We start from the raw sequence: 20,073 nt of genomic DNA, 5'->3' as shown, positions 1-20,073 counted from the left end.
AGCTCCAAGTGCTATCAACAAACAAAGAATGAGTGACAGCAGCCAAGGGGTTACCTCCCCTAGCACTACAGGTTCGTACTGTTTATAGTTAATACTATTTGTATTTGATCATAAAAGCTTTTCATTTCCTCCATTCAGGTATTGATAGAGAGTCAGTGGTATCAGTAAGGGTCAGTGGTATCAGTAAGGGGTCAGTGGTATCAATAAGGGGGTCAGTGGTATCAGTAAGAAGTCAGTAGTATCAATAAGGGGTCAGTGGTATCAATAAGGGTCAGTAGTATCAATAAGGGCCACTGATATCAGTAAGGGGTCAGTGGTATTAGTAAGGTGTTAGTGGTGTCAGCAAGGGGTCGATGTGTCATTCGTAAGGGGTCAGTGGTATCAGTTAGAGGTTAATGGTGTTCGTAAGGAATTAGTGGCAGGCAAAGAAATATTTTGGCAATCACCCGCTTACAGTATCCCACAAGATAGCAATAGTGAGCCCAATCAATGAGAAGTTGCTATACTGCATCCTGTCATTGGTATATACAGTATGTATAGCCTCAGGAAGTCTCTATTTAGATACACATCACAACCTGAAGTTTTTTGTTGTGGTGAGTAAAGGTGAGTTCCTTGGTGACTGTTGTAGTTCTGGAGGTGTATGAGTATCCATCAGACTGTGTAGCCAGTGAGCTCTCATATCATTTCTCAAAGCCCCCATACCACGCGCAGTCTAACACGCCTCTCCACGCTATGTGGAACTACAGATCCGCTTCATTTGTGATAGAATTTCCAGCGGCAGGTAATATTAACACGTAACTAATAGGGGTTGCAAGTTTATTCAGAAATTGTAACCTAGTGGATGTGGGCAGTAGTGTGCAAACCTCACTCTAGGTAGAATATTAACGGCAGCTAGTGGATATCTTCACTATCATTTCTGTTTTGAAGAATATATGTTTGTGGCCAGAACATAATGCAAAAATTAAATAATACACAGTCCAAGTTTGATTAGAGTTATTTTGACTACGTTAACAGAGGTAGGTATGAACTGGGAGAGTGGGAGCTAGCTATCAGCCAAGCGAGGAAAACCATCACTCTTTTGTAGTAGGCCTAGTTGCACTGAAATAGATTGAAAAACAAAAAAATTATAAAGAACCACTTACTTAGAGATGCGGTAGATGAAAAAAAGTGCATGATGAACTTAAACGAACATTCAAACAGAAGGGTGTTAGGTCGTTGTCATAGTCGAAATAATTCTAATCAAGTTTTGACTGACTCATTTATTTTTTTAATTATCTCCCCTACTACATCAGCTATGAACTGAGATTCTAAAGCTGCATCTTATGTCAGTTTCACGGTCTATATTTACATGTTTATGCATAGCATCAGTGTTTCATATACATCAACCTAGCAGGATTTGTACTTGTTATAGCAATGTATTTTACACACCTAAACATATCACGCAACTAAGGCATTGCTGACTGACTTATTCTCTAACAAGATAGTTGTAAAACTTTGCAAACACAGAACTAGAAGACCAACCTTCAGTTTAAAAAATGCCATCAACGTGGGCTGGATTTCTCATCGCCTTGGACATAGAAGCAGCTCTCAAGCTATGAGGAGCAAACTCCATAAAACCCGCTTTATATACGCAAAACCATATCCAGTTAGAGGCATTCTGCTTAGTTGCATGTTTTGCAATGGTTGTAGTGGTCAACCAAAGGCCAGGAACATCATTCCTGAAGGCCATTGCTTGAACCATGCACAGCTTCAATTTTGCACATGTGACAACTCCTATTCTGTATAATTTTAGCAAAGAGAAACAGCACTGAATTAAGACAACTTGGGAGAACTCATGTGTACTAATAAACCTTTTCTTCAAACACAAAGCACAAGTATTTCTGATGTTTAGCATGGATAGGGATGCCATAATAACCCATGCACAGGTCTAACTTGTTCAGATTTCAAATCACTCACTCAAGCCTGGTTCCCATATCGGCTGCGAGACCCCGGTGGTAATCTCGCGCAGCAAAACACTTGTGACGCTAGGCTCAGCGGCTTCTGTTCACATAAAGCTGCATTGCTATTAGTCGCACTAAAAATGTTCGCTCTCCATGCCGTTTCGAAAAAGCTGACCTTCGCCTGTAGAGTGTATTTTGGAAAGGTTTTGCCTGCGGCTCTTCGCAAAAGTTGAACAGCGCTGAACTCTTGCGTTGACTGCTGGCAACTACCGGCGGTCACATTTCACCACTGATAGACCTGCGGTGCTGTCGCCGGTGCTTGCGGCGTGTATGGGAACCAGGCTTTAGAGCCATCCCTCTTCGGAATAAGGAAAATTGGGGAAAATCTTCATCATGCATGTGATCAATCTTAACCATAATCTTAGCAGTTATGGTTTGCATTGATTGTTTTGGAAGTTGAGAAAAGCTGCTCTCAAAACTTGTGTTATGTGATTTCTCTTGTAGCACCACCTGAATGTACATGTAGATTCTCATCGCTCAGCAATGTGCTCAAATATGTAACTTCGTGATCAGACGTATTCACATACTAGCATACTGATGGCAACGGAAGCATACAACTGGACAGTTAGCATTAACAACAACTACACGAGTCAACAAACCTTTACAGTTGTTTTTATTTCAAGAACAACATTAGTATGCTATCATTACATTTGTTAATTACAATGGGTTTTAATTGTAGTGTGAAACAAATTTCAATTCTAGTTTATTCACATATATTTAGTTATAACTTAACCCTAAACATGTTGGCCAGGTATGAAACTTGCTCAGCTATAGTGACTCCATCAAACACTTAATCGTACATTCTGGTTGCCCATTCTCTCACCGCTGCTTCACAATTGCCAATGTCCCACACGGTGAAAGATCTCTCCATTCACTTTGATTTTCATCACATTACATTCTCAGACTTGGGCTGTCGCTTTAATTCGACGTCCATCTTGGTTCTACATAATCCCCAAGTCAATCGCTCATCGTACTCTGCTACTGACTAAGAGAGTTCAGTGCCATCATCTGTTGATTCCTTGTCAGTTTAAGACTTTTTGCAGATATAAAACAGAACCTTTTGCTTTAGTGCATGCATCGTCATACTTTGCAGTAGTGACATATATTAATTGACTTCATTATAACTGTGAATCTTCCTTTGAACAGCCATTTGACCAGTGACGATCCACACTTAATAACAGGATCTGAAGGTTAACATGGTTTAACACATGACCAACCTCAAATCAGTTACGATCACCAATACATACCATCACCATACCCGACCAATACATACCATCACCATACCCGACCAATACATTCCATCACCCTGATCAATACATACCATCACCCTGATCAATACATACCATCACCATACCCGATCAATACAATCCCAAAGTTGGAGACTACACGTATAAGTGTAGCGCACTCAATGTTGCAAACTAAATATTGAAGAGAATAAACTAAATTTGCAAATTATAAGAAAAGCATACATGCACTCCAATTATGTACATAAATTTTGTTGAAATTTTATCTCAGTACAACCACGAACCTGCATTTAAGTCTGGTTGTATCTCAGGAGCAGGGTAATGACCGAGGTTTAGCTTCCAATTGATAACTTTTCTCTGCGTATTTGGTAGCTAGCTTCCTCTTTCTTAGTTCATAGCCAATGTAGTTGGGATAGGAGAAATAATCTCAGTAACTGGTGTCTGTTGCAGATGCCCTAAGGATTGTGCAAGACCCCGTACAACTGCTGGACGAGACTGACCCCAGTTCACAGATTCGGTTAAGTCTGCTTGACACGAGGCGGTGTGCCCAAGTACTTGTCAGCAGCGAGCATGAACTCAGCCATAGGATGATCAAACAGTTTTTTGGACAGTTTGGACCCTTGGAAAGCTGCCAACCATCAGGTGGAGCTGGCGTGTTTGGAGTTATCCTCACTTTCAAAGATCGACCAGGTTGGTTGAACCCTTACAGTGTTCACTGGTAATAAGCTCGAACAGCAATAGTGACTCCGAGCTTTACTAGGATTGTACCTAGAATTGAAACGAAAGCCTTAGTATATAGCTGAGCCTTAACATATCATTACCTCAACCTGTGAATTTTGTTGACATACGAGGGGTGATCATAAAGTTTCCGGAATCGTTTTCCTAGTCAAATATAAGACCATGTGCAGTTGTTTTGATTGTTCCATGTTGCTAAGCAGCACGGGATTTCCCCATAGCCAAAGTTTTACGCTTGTCAAAGCACCCGCAATGAAGTTATAGTAGGTAATGTCAAGGTCATTATTTATCGTTCGTCGGATTTTTCGAAAATGAATGAAGTAGAAGAGCAACGCGTTTGTGTAAAATTTTGTGTAAAACTTGGAAAGTCCTGTGCTGAGACGCTCCAAATGTTACGGACAGCTTATGGAGACTCTGCCCTTAAGAAAACAGCCTGTTATGAATAGCACAAAAGATTTAGAGAGGGAAGAACAAGTACTAAAGATGATGACCGCATGGGCAGACCGGCAACTTCAAGGACCACAACTGCCACAGACCTTGTGAGGCAGCAGGTGATGGGAGATAGGCGATTGACTATACGGGAAATATCAGCAGAAAGTGGGCTTTCTTATGGTACATGTCATCTTATTCTCACTGAAGATTTAGGCATGAGAAGGATCTCTGCAAAGATGGTACCCAAACTGCTCACTGACGACCAAAAAGAAAAAAGAGTTAGCTGTTGTATCGAACTAAAAGATGCTTTAACACAAGATCCTGACTTTATTTCAAAAGTTGTGACTAGGGATGAAAGTTGGGTTTATGGATATGACCCAGAGACCAAATCACAAAGTTCTCAATGGAAATCCCCTGGCTCTCCTAGGCCTAAAAAAGCTAGAATGTCTCGCTCAAATGTAAAAACGCTGCTGATAACATTTTTCGACATTAGAGGTGTGGTACACTCTGAATTTCTGCCACATGGTCAAACTGTGAATCAGCATGTGTACAAAAACATTTTGATAAGACTTACAGACAGTATCAGAAGGAAACGTCGAGATTTGTGGCTCTCAGGTGACTGGTACCTACACCATGACAATGCTCCGGCTCACACCTCATTGATGGTACGTCAGTATTTGGCAAAAAATAAGGCGACTGTGCTTAACCATCTCCCTTATTCACCTGATTTAGCACCATGTGACTTCTACCTATTCCCCAAAATCAAATTGACAATGAAAGGTGAAAGATTTGACGACATACCAACTATTCAAGAAAATGTGACGAGACAACTCCGAAGCCTTACAGAAAGTGATTTCCAGCATTGCATGGATCAGTGGAAACACAGATGGGACAAGTGCATAGCAAGCTCAGGCGATTACTTTGAAGGGGACAGTTTAAATTAGGTAATTACGATTAACGGTTTTTGTGTACTGAGACAATTCCTGGAACTTTACGATCGCCCCTCGTACAACATATAATTGGAGCTAGTATTTGTCTCAACATGCCAAGTAATTTTCAACATATAATATTCGAAACATTGTAGTTTAGTGCTATATTCCTCAAATAATATTAAACAGTGTTTCTTATCTTCGTTTTTTAATTTCCAATCTGGGTCTAAAAAGGCTAGTATGGCTAATAAAACTGCTGAAAAAATGTAGAAAGCAATGCTTGTTATTATTAAAACTACTCATAATGAAAAAATTATCAAAAACAATACATTTTTAGAATTGTCAAAGCGAATAACAGAAAGACATCAGCAAACATCTGTGGATCAATTCTGTAACTAATATCTGAAGTTGCTAGTAGTTGGTAGCTAGTAGTTACCAAAAGGAAAAGAGTGAAATTGATGGGAAAAATAAAATCTGAAGAGTCTAAACGGTTGTCATGATAATTGATGATAGAATAGGATAAAATTAAAAAGTATCAAAGAAAATCTACCAAAATAAATTATGCTAATTTAATTTAGCCTAAGTTAACCGGCTCTGTTCTCCATCACATCATCTACCTGTGCACCTTCCGTCTCCTGTTCTGACAAAGCTAAACTTTAGACTTCTTTTTATTGGCTAGCACTTTATTTATCTGGTTTCCTGCAAATAATTAAATTTTTTTACATTTAGTTTTTTATTTACTTTTTAATTTACTTTTCTGCATAGTTAGTTACACAAGTGACACGTTTGCTTTAACAGTATACTATATATTACCTGAAATAATCATCAATAGATTCTGAGCAACACAATAAAGTGAACCAATAACGATGTATTCTTAAAAGAATATTTGCTCCAGCATACGACAGTTCAACATAAAAGGCAAATATTGAAATGGATTTAATTTTGTAAGTCGAGATTCAACTGTATCATCACAGTACAGCTAAACCTGGACATATGAATTTCATTTGTTCTAAGATCTCCTTCATATGTTAAAACCAGTGTAGGTTAGGAGTGAAAAAGTACACTCACTAATTCATTGCGCCATCTAAATTCCTTTGAGTACTCAATAAATTTTGTATGTAGTTACATAAAGCATTAAAGCAGATACATTAAATAAAACAATGTAAAGAGCGTAATGGAAACAATTAAATTATGTTTAATAAAAACTGCCTAATGAAGTAATAATCTATTAAAAGATGTCTCACTGTTGCTTTACCATAGAGACTTAGGAACACAAGTTTATGCTCAGGGAGACTTAGCTGTTGACACGGATGTGGTGATAGAATTATGTGGCCTAACTTATGCTAGCTGAAGTGTAAACAGATTTAGTTTATATACAATGTATTATTTTAATATTTTTGCAGGTTTTTTCCTAATTTTTACTAATCTTCACTTTTACTTTTAAAACCGCATTGATTTCTGCATGCTAGAAATTATTTTAGGTGTGTGCTAAAGCTAAATATTTACTCTAATTTTAAATTATGTTAAAATATTTGTATGTTGTTTAAGGTGATTGATAGTAGAGATTCGATTTTAGAATTAGAATAGTACAATTGAATTTTATGAGATGTTTTATTTGCTGAAGTTGTAAACACGAGTTCACCAATCCTTATCATGATAATATTATCAGTTAACCAACCAGTGCCACGATAACAATGAACTGCTGACCAATTCTTATCTTACTAGCATATCAGCACGGCCAATCCTTATCATGCCAACAATGTCGGCTGGCCTATCCTTATCATGCTAACAATGTCAGTTGACTAACTATCTCTATACAACAGTTGACCAAGTTGATACCTCACACATAGTGTGCAGAACAGTGAGTGAACTCTTTAGCTCATTGATAAGTAGAGAGACGACTCGCACTGATGTTTGGTATACAGACAATCTGTCTTTGGCCTTTTCTAGATGCTGAAAGAGTGTGTCAGACACCGACTCATGCGATTGGGCCAGCACTCACTGTCCGCACACAGATGTTCTCTAAAGCACTCGTCGATAGTAGGTCTTACATGTATCTGTGGTCCTCCCTGCCTTCCCTTCCTCTGTTGTATTTGGCGTGTTATATAATGTGTGCTTTGTGTTCTTTGACTTTTGATCTTGAGCTACAAACATGTATCACCTCATCATATGACTGGCCTTTGACATGTAACACATATGACTGATTTTTGACTTGTAATACATCATATGACTGATTTTTGACATGTAACACCTCATCGTATGAGTTTTTTGACATGTAACACCTCATCATATGACTGATTTTTGACATGTAATACATCATATGACTGAGTTTTGACATGTAATACCTCATCGTATGACAGCTTTTGAGCGTGTGATATCTCATTGTATGACAGCTTTTGGATGTGTGACGTTTCATTGTATGACAGATTTTCGACAAAAGTCAAACATTGTCATAGGCTATGCTGTTGAATACATTGTCAGATTTGCCAAGAAATCATGTGGCCAATTGAAAAAATCCATAGATGTCTTAAAGGATATGAAATGTCGATCCACTCAGAAGACATTCACAATAGACAGAGTCACAAAGCAGCAATAGTTAACACAGCTGATAGGAGCTAGTACATTAACTTTAATAACAAATGAAGACCACAATGGAAAAACCAGTGATGTCACATTTTGTTTTTTTTGGAGTTATTGCTACGTACCTGTAGTTTTGGCACTGTAGAAGTGTATGGTGAGTTAAAAATTTGGAAAAACCAGTGTTATCCTTTGAAAAACTGTGTTTAAATTTCATGCTCAAATGAATAAACAGGAGATGTCCAAGCCGTAATATGGAAAAATTGGCTAAGTCCAATAGCTAACCAATCAAAGATCGTTTTGCTCTTTAATGCGGTCTTGCATTGTTTAATGTTGCTTAGCTAGCAGAAACGATCGGTGCGTAACGTAACGAGTGCTTGTTCATTAAATTATTATTAATAATGATGTCATCTGGAGATAGATCGAGTCTTCAGAATAAACTGAAAAGCCTAGAAAAACAAAGAAAATATGGTAGTGCACAAAAGAAAGCTAGAAAGCAAAAGGTTTCTAGCCACACAACAGGAGAAAATTGCTTATGCAAACGGTAAACATGATTTTTAATTGCGTGCAGATGACAGGCAGAAGTTGCTAACTGATTTTAATCAATTTTACACTACAAAGAATCCAATACGATTATTTATCTTTGCTAATAACTTTGTGTAAAGTAGAGAGAAGAAGGCCCCATTGTAAGTCACATAGGTCCCGAAGTAGTGCAGTTAAATTCGTTCTGTGATGGATACACTGCACCGAACAAAAACTACACACTCATTCACTATTTTCATTGGCTTGTGCATGAGAAAACATTTTTTAACAAGATCACAATAAGCTATTCAATGTGTGAATATTCTTACATAGAATGTGATTGAGACATGACTGCAGTGAGTTGCAAGTCAGATGTAGATCTATCGTCTAATTGGGTAAAGATGTTTCGAAATGCTCGAAAAAATCCTTAACCCTTTAATACAATTTATCTTAACAGCTCAAAGTCCTTTAATAACACAGAATATCTTAAACAGATGTACTAGACAACTTGCCCAATGAAAACTAGGCCTATACGTCAAGTGAAAGCTGCGAATACGGAAAGCAAGCTCATGGTGTTTTATATAGAATCGTGAAATGGCAGTTACATCGAGAGTTCCATTAAAAAAACGTTTAAGCTTCCTCATTGAACTCAATCAACTATCATTACCATCAGTCGATTGCCAGTCAGCAAAGGTAAATACCAAGATTGGCAGGTCCTTAAACAATTTTGCAAACTAGAGAATCAACCATATTTTGACAATTTTACAACCAGTGATGTTGTGACAGCAGATAGTGATGAAATTTAGACATTGTAGTAAAACTTTAAACTGCTAATAATTACTGGTTGTGTTACAGTACTTATATTATAGTTAAACATTGTTTAAAGTTAAAAAAAATATAATTTTTTATTGAGCAAAACCTTTTTAGTACATTCAAATGGAAAAATAGGTGATGCCCATTGCCAACATGCATGTCCATTTTTGACCACTGAATTACAAAAAACCAATATTCTGAGTTTAAAATATTATTTTATAAGCGCCAAACTATGTATCTGTCAATAAACCTACGTATATTTGTCATAAGCTGTATTTTGATTGCGTGATCCAGTCTCAAATCTTAAAAAATGACTTGCTCGAAACTGCAAAAGTGTGACATCACTGGTTTTTCCATTGGGGTCTTCAAATATTATGTAGATGATGAGTCAGTCTGAAGATCGCCTTATCAGAATTCACATAGTATAGTGTTTATTTATTAGGACAGAAATGACAGAAATATATGTTTGTGTTTAACCGGGATGATCATTTTCCTGTTAATGTTTAATCTGCTCAAATGTACTGCTGTGTTGTATGGGACTAAGAGAAACACTACTCATGTCTTCTCTCTTGTTCTATTTAGTGATGTAATTCCAACATGCACCTTCCTATTGTAGTCTACGTAACCTGCGGTTTTCTGACTCTCACTCGTCACGTAATACATGTTAATATGATTTTTCGTAGGCATGTTGAAAAATTTACTTACTCCCACAAACCTTTGCATTGTTGACGTTTCAACAGATGGTTGAGTTGTTCAATAGCCTGTGCTCCAAACGATGGAACTCATGCCATATTTGCAGCACAATTTGTTGCATGAAAATGGTAGACTTTATTAAGCCATACGCGAAATTGTTTTTGCTACGATGCAAGTTGTCCTCCAGTTTTGACAGACATTTGTGGTGCGCCTTGTACATGGAGTTGCTAGTAATTTGTTAGTTGTTAGTGAGATTCTTTATTGAACCATTTAACCTCGAGTTGGTATTCTTTTCATATAGAATGTTTATTCTTCTTTTGCAAGCTATAGCAAGCTCTGTTTAGCAAGTTTGATGACTACCAGCAAACCTGGATTTCAGGACCTCTATTGGCAGGTTAAGGATTCGGATTAAGCTTCCAGATTTTGTTTTTAGTTCAGCCCCCGAGTCCAACAACCACCGCGTACACTCTCAACTTTGACCTCGACAGCGCATCTTATGTTGACATAGATGGCGGCAGCATTGAGAAGAAGGAAGTTCAGGGTGCAGTTAGCTGCTCTCCAACTCTAAATGATGATGACTCATACGTAGCCTTTGATTCATCTATAAATGAGAAAAACGTCTCTCACGAGATTCAACCTACTCAGCCTAGGCGTGGTAAATATAACACAAGTGTACATGTAAGCCTGTCGTCAGTGCAACTGTTTTGTGCAAATATAATTAAATGGATGTTGGATAAACCATGCATTACTGTTATTGCAAGAAATGCTAGGGAGAGTGCCAACTCACAAATTCTAACTACATGTAATTAGAAAAAGCTCATTAGGCACACATTACTAAAACATTTGTGCACCCATCCGAATAATATCAAGCTAATAAAGGATTGGTTTTACTTACATATGTCCGTAAATTTTAATACTTGCCCATGACAAGCAAGCTTATTTTAACCTGTTTTCTATTAAAATAATGTAGTTTAATCTCGCTATGATCATGAACAAAAAACAGCATGTGGTTTTTAAAAGCCTCTCATTACTGAAATAATTTAATTTGAGCTGTCATGAGTAATTACCTAAAAGGTTCTCTGATTGGTCAACATAGTATTTAAACACTGCAAATGATATTTTGCTCCATTTCTAGTCGTTAAATGACAGGAATCTATTCCTGCCACAAACACGCATCTTCTAAAATCTTGGCGTTTTAAATTTTAAGCATTTTCCTTACAAATGTCAGTTTGTATGTCAATGAGTTTGTATTTAGTATTTAGTGATGCTGGGATGTTTCTATAAAACAATAAGCGTTGATTGATAAATATTTTATTATATGTTATAACAATCAGATATAGCATATAAGAGCTCGCTTAGTAAATCTTACCTAGTCTCCTTACACAAAAACTTTGATATTTTTATGGAATCATTCGCGTAAAGGTTATGGGTAAGTAACATTATCCTTCTCGTATCCTGTGATGTAGATCGAGAAAGTAAGTAACATATGTAGCCATCTTTATTCCTCTTGCTGTACCAAAACTATTTTGTTTTGAAGTTGTGAGATGTTAAATCATAGATTCTGCTAAAATATTTGTCATGCTCAATTCCTAGCTATAGCGTTAACCTTTTTGTTTAGTTCTCTTAACAATTGTTGCAACTCTTGCCTGTCAAAGTAATTTTCAGTTTTCAGGTTTATTTTCACCTTTCTTGCTTTTGCTCAGTTATTACACCTCAGTTTACCTGCCACACTTGTCCTCCGCTGCCACACTTGTCCTTTGCTGCCACGCTTGTCCTCCGCTGCCACACTTGTCCTCTGCTGCCACACTTGTCCTCCGCTTCCACACTTGTTGTTCACTGCCACACTTGTCCTCCGCTGCCACACTTGTCCTCCGCTGCCACACTTGTCCTCCGCTTCCACACTTGTTGTTCACTGCCACACATGTCCTTCACTGCCACACTTGTCCTCCGCTGCCACACTTGTCCTCCGCTGCCACACTTGTCCTCCGCTGCCACACTTGTCCTCAGCTGCTGCACTCATCAACATCTGTAACACTTGTCAACATCTGCCACACTTTTCAAAATCTGCCACACCTGTCTTTTTCTGACTATCTTTCTTTTAATTTGATGCTTATGAACAGCTGTCACACTTTTTCTTGGCTGTTACACCTGTTCTCAGTTGTCATACTTGTGCATAGCTGTCACAATTATCCTTAGCTAACTGTTACGCATGTCTTTAGCGGCCATACTTGTTCTCAGCTGTCATACCGGTGCTCAAGTATCAAGCCTCTTTTAACTCAACTATCACTTCTGCTCTTACGTTGCTCTCAGTTGACACATATAGGTATGTGCTTTCCATATGGACAACTGTCATGCTATGTATAGTGGGATATGGACGCAATCGTTATTGTAGAGTGTTTGTTTTATTTCAACTCTTTACTAGTTACCATCAACCCTCCCTGTTTCCCTACAATCAGCCTGCAGAGTTTTTTCTAGCAACTATTAGACAGTCAGCCTATTTCGTTGAGTCATTAAAGAAATTGTGGATCGAGCAATCTGCGATGGCCAATCACCATCGCTGAAGGGATACACATTGCACATCCTGTTTTGGATGCTTGGCCAACTATTTGGAAAGTTTGACAGCTGCTATTTTATCTCAAAGTATTCGCATTGCCTCATCGATGTCTGCAGTTTGTTGTGCATAGTCGATGAATAATTGCCAAGAGGACAACGTCGACATATGACGACATAGTATGAAACAGCCTTAACACTTGTCCATAAATCTCAGTAGAAAACCAAGTCTAGTCACTAGCCAAGAGACAGGATCACTCATCTTCTCTGACAACCTGATTTGCTATTGATAGTCCCCCCATTTCCTAATTGTGCTTGTAGTCTCAGAGAGTGAGGAATCTCACCTTTATGAGAGTGTCAACCCCATAGAACCTGCAGTCGAAGATTTGGAGAATAAACAAGATAAGGGAGAGTCATATTTAAAAATGATATCTCATCTTCCCATCGTACAGCTGCATAGTTGCATTCAAGTGAACAATACGATAATCAGACTTATCTATGGTGACATCAGTGAGCACAGGGCTGATGTGCTTGTACACAGCGGAGGTTGGTAACTACATTCTGCTAAAGGCGCTGGGACAGCCACAAAATCTGCATATTTTACAAAATGGATATGGGGAGACAACTTTATTTTAATCAAGAATAGTTTTCTGTACATAGACAATAAGGCGGGCCAAGGACAAATACAAAGCTTTGTCATTATAGGTAGTTAAGTAGCTGACAGCCATTTACTTAGGTACAAGGCTACCAAATTTCAGGGCATTTGAAGCATCAGTTTTGTTGAAACTGTCTAAAATGTGCGTGTACATGTATATTTGGAAATGGCTTGCTAAATGTCTACATGTGAAAAGAATTGCGTGTTATTGTTTACTACATGCTAGTCGGTGTTCCTAAAGGCTTCAACTAATCGCGGTCTATTTTCGGAGAAGATTTTTGTTAGCAGTATGTGCAAAACCTTTTATTGGTACATTCGTGCAGGCATCGTTAATGTGTAGGGAAACTTGCACAGGATTTGACCTTTGATAGCAACTTCCCACGCATTGCTAAAATATTTCAAGTTTTAGAAGTCTACAAACTCATTAAAAGAGTGATATTACTAGAAACAATTAAAAGAGATGTAAGCGAAGGTAGTATTGTATCTGCCTCAAAATTATTCAGTTTTATCTTAATAAGATAACTTAAATATGACTTTTTCCACGATCATTGTATATGTAAGGATCAAAAACTGTTAATTCATTGGTCAGCTGCCCTCAACAATAATAGTTCATTGGCCAGCTGCCCTCAACAAAAATAGGTCATTGGTCAGCTGCCCTCAACAATAATAATTCATTGGTCAGACGCCCTCAACATTAATCATTCATTGGTCAGACACCCTCAACATTAATCATTCATTGGTCAGCTGCCCTCAACATTAATCATTCATTGGTCAGCTGCCCTCAACATTAATCATTCATTGGTCAGCTGCCCTCAACATTAATCATTCATTGGTCAGCTGCCCTCAACATTAATCATTCATTGGTCAGCTGCCCTCAACATTAATCATTCATTGGTCAGACACCCTCAACATTAATCATTCATTGGTCAGCTGCCCTCAACATTAATCATTCATTGGTCAGCTGCCCTCAACATTAATCATTCATTGGTCAGCTGCCCTCAACATTAATCATTCATTGGTCAGACACCCTCAACATTAATCATTCATTGGTCAGCTGCCCTCAACATTAATCATTCATTGGTCAGCTGCCCTCAACATTAATCATTCATTGGTCAGCTGCCCTCAACATTAATCATTCATTGGTCAGCTGCCCTCAACATTAATCATTCATTGGTCAGCTGCCCTCAACATTAATCATTCATTGGTCAGACACCCTCAACATTAATCATTCATTGGTCAGCTGCCCTCAACATTAATCATTCATTGGTCAGCTGCCCTCAACATTAATCATTCATTGGTCAGCTGTCCTCAACATTAATCATTCATTGGTCAGACACCCTCAACATTAATCATTCATTGGTCAGCTGCCCTCAACAATAATAATTCATTGGTCAGCTGCCCTCAACATTAATCATTGGTCAGACACCCTCAACATTAATCATTCATTGGTCAGCTGCCCTCAACATTAATCATTCATTGGTCAGCTGCCCTCAACATTAATCATTCATTGGTCAGACACCCTCAACATTAATCATTCATTGATCAGCTGCCCTCAACATTAATCATTCATTGGTCAGCTGCCCTCAACATTAATTATTCATTGGTCAGCTGCCCTCAACATTAATCATTCATTGGTCAAACACCCTCAACATTAATCATTCATTGGTCAGCTGCCCTCAACAATAATAATTCATTGGTCAGCTGCCCTCAACATTAATCATTCATTGGTCAGACACCCTCAACATTAATCATTCATTGGTCAGCTGCCCTCAACATTAATCATTCATTGGTCAGCTGCCCTCAACATTAATCATTCATTGGTCAGACACCCACAACATTAATCATTCATTGGTCAGCTGCTCTCAACGATAACAAACAGTTCTTTTCTCTCATCAAATGACTGGTTTCGACCAATGCTATTTACCAGAGATGCATGTGCAATATAGCCAGTTACAGGAAAACTGATGCTTCAAATAACCAAAAGTTGAGTGGTTCTACATGGAAGACACTGCTTAACAACATGGTGTTAAAAGATCGCTTCACCTAAATATGACCCAACTGGACCTTTAACGTATATATAGTTGAAACTATGGTAAGATGAACCCATTAATGACTTGTGTTTTCACGCAGTGAGGCTAGCATGCGATTGGACAATCTGTAGAGTTTTGCTAGATACTAGTGTGATAAGTCTGGATTTATGGCTTCCTGGTCTATTTTAAGATATGTAGATCGTGAAACTTATACAATTGCTTAAAGCATTCTAATTAGTGGAATATCACTACATAAAGTAAAAACATAGAATATATAAAGCATCGTGTAAAAACATATAGCATGCAGAACAACTGACAAATAGTACAGAGTATCAAGCAAAATGACATATTATATATAACATCTGTTTCACTAACCTTGTGCCTCCGTAATCACTTTACTAGCATACTAGTGTCATATTTTTTATTCTATTCGTTATTTGTAAAAACAGTTGTAAATATGTCGAAGGTAAGTCTTGTTTGCTTAGACTCTAGAACTAAACTAAATCAAGACAGAGAGAATGACCAGAAACAAACAAAATTTGGTGACCCAAGAGCATTTGCTATCATTGGTCATCGTCATCAGACCACCCAAGGCAACCAGTGCAGAGGACAGGCCGGCTGTCCATGAATCACCACTCAGGGTAACCAGAGTGCTCAAAAACCAATGCCCAAGGCAGTCACAGAAATGTTGAGGCAATGCTTACTCGGTTCTTCACACAATCTATAAAACAAACAGATGTCCATTATTTTTACTCCTACTTGGGCGTCAGCTTGGGTGTCTTTTGTCCACAGCTGAGCAGCTTTTCTGACTATGCTCTCATGTTTTTGCACACATTGGAGCGGAAGCAGTAAACTAATTTAGCTTTTGCTCATAAGAAATGTCTAATCATTGTAGGGCAGGCTAAGCTAGCCCTTGCCAGCAAGTGCTATCTTTCAGCTGATAAATTACAAGACCTGGAAACTCTCACAGGTAATAATACTAATGTAACATTTTAGTAATATGTTACATTTTAGTAATATGTTACGAGCTTGCTTCAGATACAAGTTTCTTAAATTATCTGTCGAGTGATATAATTGTCTAGTATTTTATAACAGTTTGTCATTGATGTACGATGAGCAATATGCCCCATGTGCTTTCTGAGGATGTTCAAGCAGCCTTCTCAAACAAGCGAAAGCAATTTTTAACTGCTGTCACTAGTTGACTAATTGTTAACTATTATCAGCTACTCGTTTACTATTGTCAGCTAATTGTTAACTATTGTCAGTTAGTTGTTAACTATTGTCAGCTAGTCGTTAGCTATTGTCAGCCCATTATAAACTATTGCCAACTGGTTGTCACCTATGGTCAGCTAGTCACTAGTTAACCAGCTGATGAGTTGTACACCACTTCACTAGCCAAGGTTATAGTTTTGTTAATTTCGCAATGTACTATTCTTACGACTCTAGGCATATCTTTGTAATCTGCAATCTTTTAGCCGCTTTTAGCTAGTGATTTTTATGTTTGCGAATTACAGAGTTGTTCATTTTCATTACACCCTGTTGTAATATTATTTCTAGCACACAACTCTGGAAGTATAGTCATTACAACAGCTCCCAATTTGCCAGCGCGCTATATCTTCGGAATACGATTTGGCAGGCAGATCAGTATGAGAAATACCGACGTTATCAGACAATGCATCCAGCTCTGCCTTCGTCATTGTTCGACTCTCAAGGTCGCATCCATTGCATTCCCCGCTCTTGGCACAGGTGAGCGTTATAGCTTCATTGTAAGTCCTTCCGACTATTCCTGCTGAATTGCTTTTAGCCATGCCTGTGCATGATGTACCTGCTGGGTTTGTCATGATTACCACTACACAGAAGAATCTCGTGTTTGTGCTTGCATGACACAAGTGTTACAGCTAGCGTGTTACGATGCGGATCAGTCTGACTAGATAACATTAAAATTAAGACGAAGTATTGTGTTTGTATTTCATCAAGATTTCTCTGATCGCCAAACTTTAATAATCCTTTTCCATATAGGCAGCAGTGCATAGTATTGCTTGAAAAATGAGATAGAATTAGAAAGCAATGAAAGTGTGTGTTCCTTCTTAGTCGTCAAACTCAGCGCTAACACCAGAATCAGTGCTTATCACATACGCATAGAAATTGAAAGCTTAAGGTTTTGAAATGGTAATATTAGAGTTGTTCCGATTTTGGTATCGGTATCGGTGCTAATATGGGTGTTAAGTATCGGGATCGGCCAATCTTTTCTTGAAAAATCTGAGACTTCAAACACTTTTTACAAATCAACTATTTAGCAGAAAACAGTATTTTAGTCTGCTACACTAATAATGATCATCAGCTGCATGTTTCTTACTCTTACCTAATGAATTCCAGGTCTGCCACATTATTTAGTTCATGTCTATAGCCTGATCAACATCAACACAGCTGAGGAACCTTTTTGCTTTATTCAGGACTTGATCACAAAGTGTAGTATATCCTAATTACAGCGATGGGATTTATTGCAGCCAACCACAAACAAGATAACAAAGAAGGGAAACCAGAATGCATTGTAATATTTCTATTTACTAGCATTGTGAAAGTAATTTGATCAGACGATGCATAAAGTTATCTCTCTCGATCCTGACGATACAATGTATCATACAAAATAACCAAAGTGGCTTGTCGGTATTTAGCCTGACCTCCATCATCTGTGGCAAGTGAGTCCTCCTTCAGTACGACTAGCTACATTGATAGTGATAAAAAAGGAGACTTCTCACTGAGAGAGTTGAATGACTAACAGTAATTAAAAAAAACATTGATTTGTTTTAAACTTGTACAGGTGCAGCAGTTCGTTCAGCAATAGAAGGGAGACTTCATTATCCAAGAAAGCTGTACCACTAACAGTAATTACTATTATTAATTACAAATTACAAGAAACATAGACTGTTTTGTTAGTACATGCATGGTATGTCAGTATGTGAATATATATATATTTTAGTTTAGGAATGTAGTATATATACATTTTTTTCCATAAATACAAACAAATAAATACATTAATATTTATATTTTCTATAATAGAATGAACAGTTATCTATGCAACACAAAAGATCTGAATCGGATTATTTTTCAATAAGAAGCAATATATCGGATCGGTATCTGAATCGGCTGGTGAATTTAGAATGTCTAATAAATCTTTAGAATCTCTAATAAAAGTGGGGGCAAGTGTGCACAACTCCCATTACAACAAGTGTTTAAATTAAAATGATAAAAATCTCATTTGTTTGCAGGACTGCAAGGAAACTCCACAAATATCATGGCTCCAGCATTGATCTCTGCTATAGTTGACTATATGAAACAGAGCTCAAGAAATTGCCTAGAGATCATAGATATCGTGGTATTTAATAACACTTTTGTTAACGATTACGCTGCCGCCATGAAGCAGCTGACTGCTTCCTCACGAACTAGCAACCTCACTAACATATTCGCCAGGCGTCGTGGTACGGTAGATAATGTTTACCAAGTTTCGAATGCTTCTCATAAGCTTGCTTTTAGCTGAGTTGTAGCAACGAAAGGGGGTCAATAAAGGGAGGGTTTCAGATAAATCCATAAATTAGCAGCTCTTCAAGGATTGACAGACTAAGTATCAACATGTCTGATGATAAGTCATTTTCTCATAAACAGCTGCTAATTAAAACGATATATGCACATTGACATGTTGTGTCATGATTGTAGGTATGTATGCACATTGATATGCTGTGTCATCATTGTATGTATGTATGTACATTGACATGCTGCGTCATGAGTGTATGTATGCACATTGATATGCTGTGTCATGAGTGTATGTATGCACATTGATATGCTGTGTCATCATTGTATGTATGTATATTAACATGCCGTGTCATGATTGTATGTATGTACATTGACATGCTGCGTCATGAGTGTATGTAGATACATTAACATGCTGTGTCAGATGCTCCATTGTTCCTGATAGCTAAAATTATAAGCTCTTGTAAAAAATTGTTGTTTATTTGAAGTGCAATACGAACTGTGAGCCAAGCTCATGTAGCTTTGATTAAATACCAGGTTTTTATCATTTTACTGGAAGCTCATTCGATAGTGTACAAACACTTGTTTAGCAATTTTGGTAAACACTCACTTTTTGCTGTTTTGTGTTTTTCCATTAATTTAGTTTTTCATACATGAGAATGGGATGCGGTGCTGTTGCTTTTTTGAACACGCGTTTTTCTATTGTTTTAGTTATAATTATATAACATTTTTATATTTTTCATAATATCTTACATAACATTATACTACTATCTGCGTTTAGCTCAATTTTTCCTTTTACTTTTATTTTATGACGAGAACTGTGTCTGATCCCGGAATGTGGCAGCAGTGTTCTAGCCCATTTGCAATTCTGCTAGTGGGTGCCAGATAAATGGAAGCTGCTAACTTACATGCAGAGCTGTTTGTAAATTTACCTGTCTGTACATCTTATGATTCACACTATCCTTGTATTCTGTTCTGTAATTGACTACCCACATTTTTAGCCAGATTTTTTTTTTTCGAAATAAATCATATTTGTTAATAAATGATGTTAATTCAGCCACCTCATTTACTCATGGTTGTCATACTTGGTAGTTGCTCTACATTGTTTCAAATGAAATGAACAATAATTACATGTCTGGCAGAAACATTGGCTTGCCCATTCGGGCCTCCCAAATGATAAGCGATTAGACATAGTGACACGAATGTATGTAGTCATTCGTAGTTATGCAGTAGCTCTGGAGACCTCTAGTGCTCTAGATCATCCATAGTAGCGTGCGCCAAAGTTCCTCTCATGTTGTCATCCATAGCTAACCTACCTATTTGATCAACTTGTCTAGTTTAAAACAGAGTTACATCAATGATATA

At 37.7% G+C, this 20,073-nt stretch overlaps 1 protein-coding gene across 2 annotated transcripts; it reads left to right on the top strand.

Moving 5' to 3' along the window:
- On the top strand, positions 1 to 19,773 carry LOC137391167 (uncharacterized). Of its 2 annotated transcripts, none has more exons than XM_068077542.1 (9): positions 1 to 71; positions 629 to 781; positions 3,695 to 3,934; positions 7,291 to 7,380; positions 10,379 to 10,600; positions 12,817 to 13,041; positions 16,076 to 16,150; positions 16,738 to 16,926; positions 18,450 to 19,773. In XM_068077542.1, exons 1-9 carry the CDS (start codon positions 29 to 31, stop codon positions 18,716 to 18,718), a joined length of 1,506 nt encoding a protein of 501 aa, XP_067933643.1. In that variant the 5' UTR covers positions 1 to 28; the 3' UTR covers positions 18,719 to 19,773. The 2 variants fall into 2 exon arrangements, with proteins under 2 accessions (XP_067933643.1, XP_067933644.1); XM_068077543.1 differs by lacking the exon at positions 18,450 to 19,773 and adding an exon at positions 17,688 to 17,807.
- The last annotated feature ends 300 nt before the right edge of the window (positions 19,774 to 20,073 follow it).

This window comes from Watersipora subatra, chromosome 3 (genome assembly GCF_963576615.1).
Source record: "Watersipora subatra chromosome 3, tzWatSuba1.1, whole genome shotgun sequence".
Lineage (NCBI taxonomy): Eukaryota > Metazoa > Bryozoa > Gymnolaemata > Cheilostomatida > Watersiporidae > Watersipora > Watersipora subatra.
Note: the sequence above shows the minus strand (reverse complement) of the source record. Positions and strands in the feature narration are given on the sequence as shown.

Excerpts from the sequence above, each read along its gene's own strand:
- LOC137391167 (XM_068077542.1), top strand. The coding sequence starts at position 29 with ATGAGTGACAGCAGCCAAGGGGTTACCTCCCCTAGCACTACAG. Across the intron at positions 3,935-7,290 it reads CACTTTCAAAGATCGACCAG|ATGCTGAAAGAGTGTGTCAG; the intron begins GTTGGTTGAACC and ends GGCCTTTTCTAG. Across the intron at positions 7,381-10,378 it reads CTCTAAAGCACTCGTCGATA|TTCAGCCCCCGAGTCCAACA; the intron begins GTAGGTCTTACA and ends TTTTGTTTTTAG.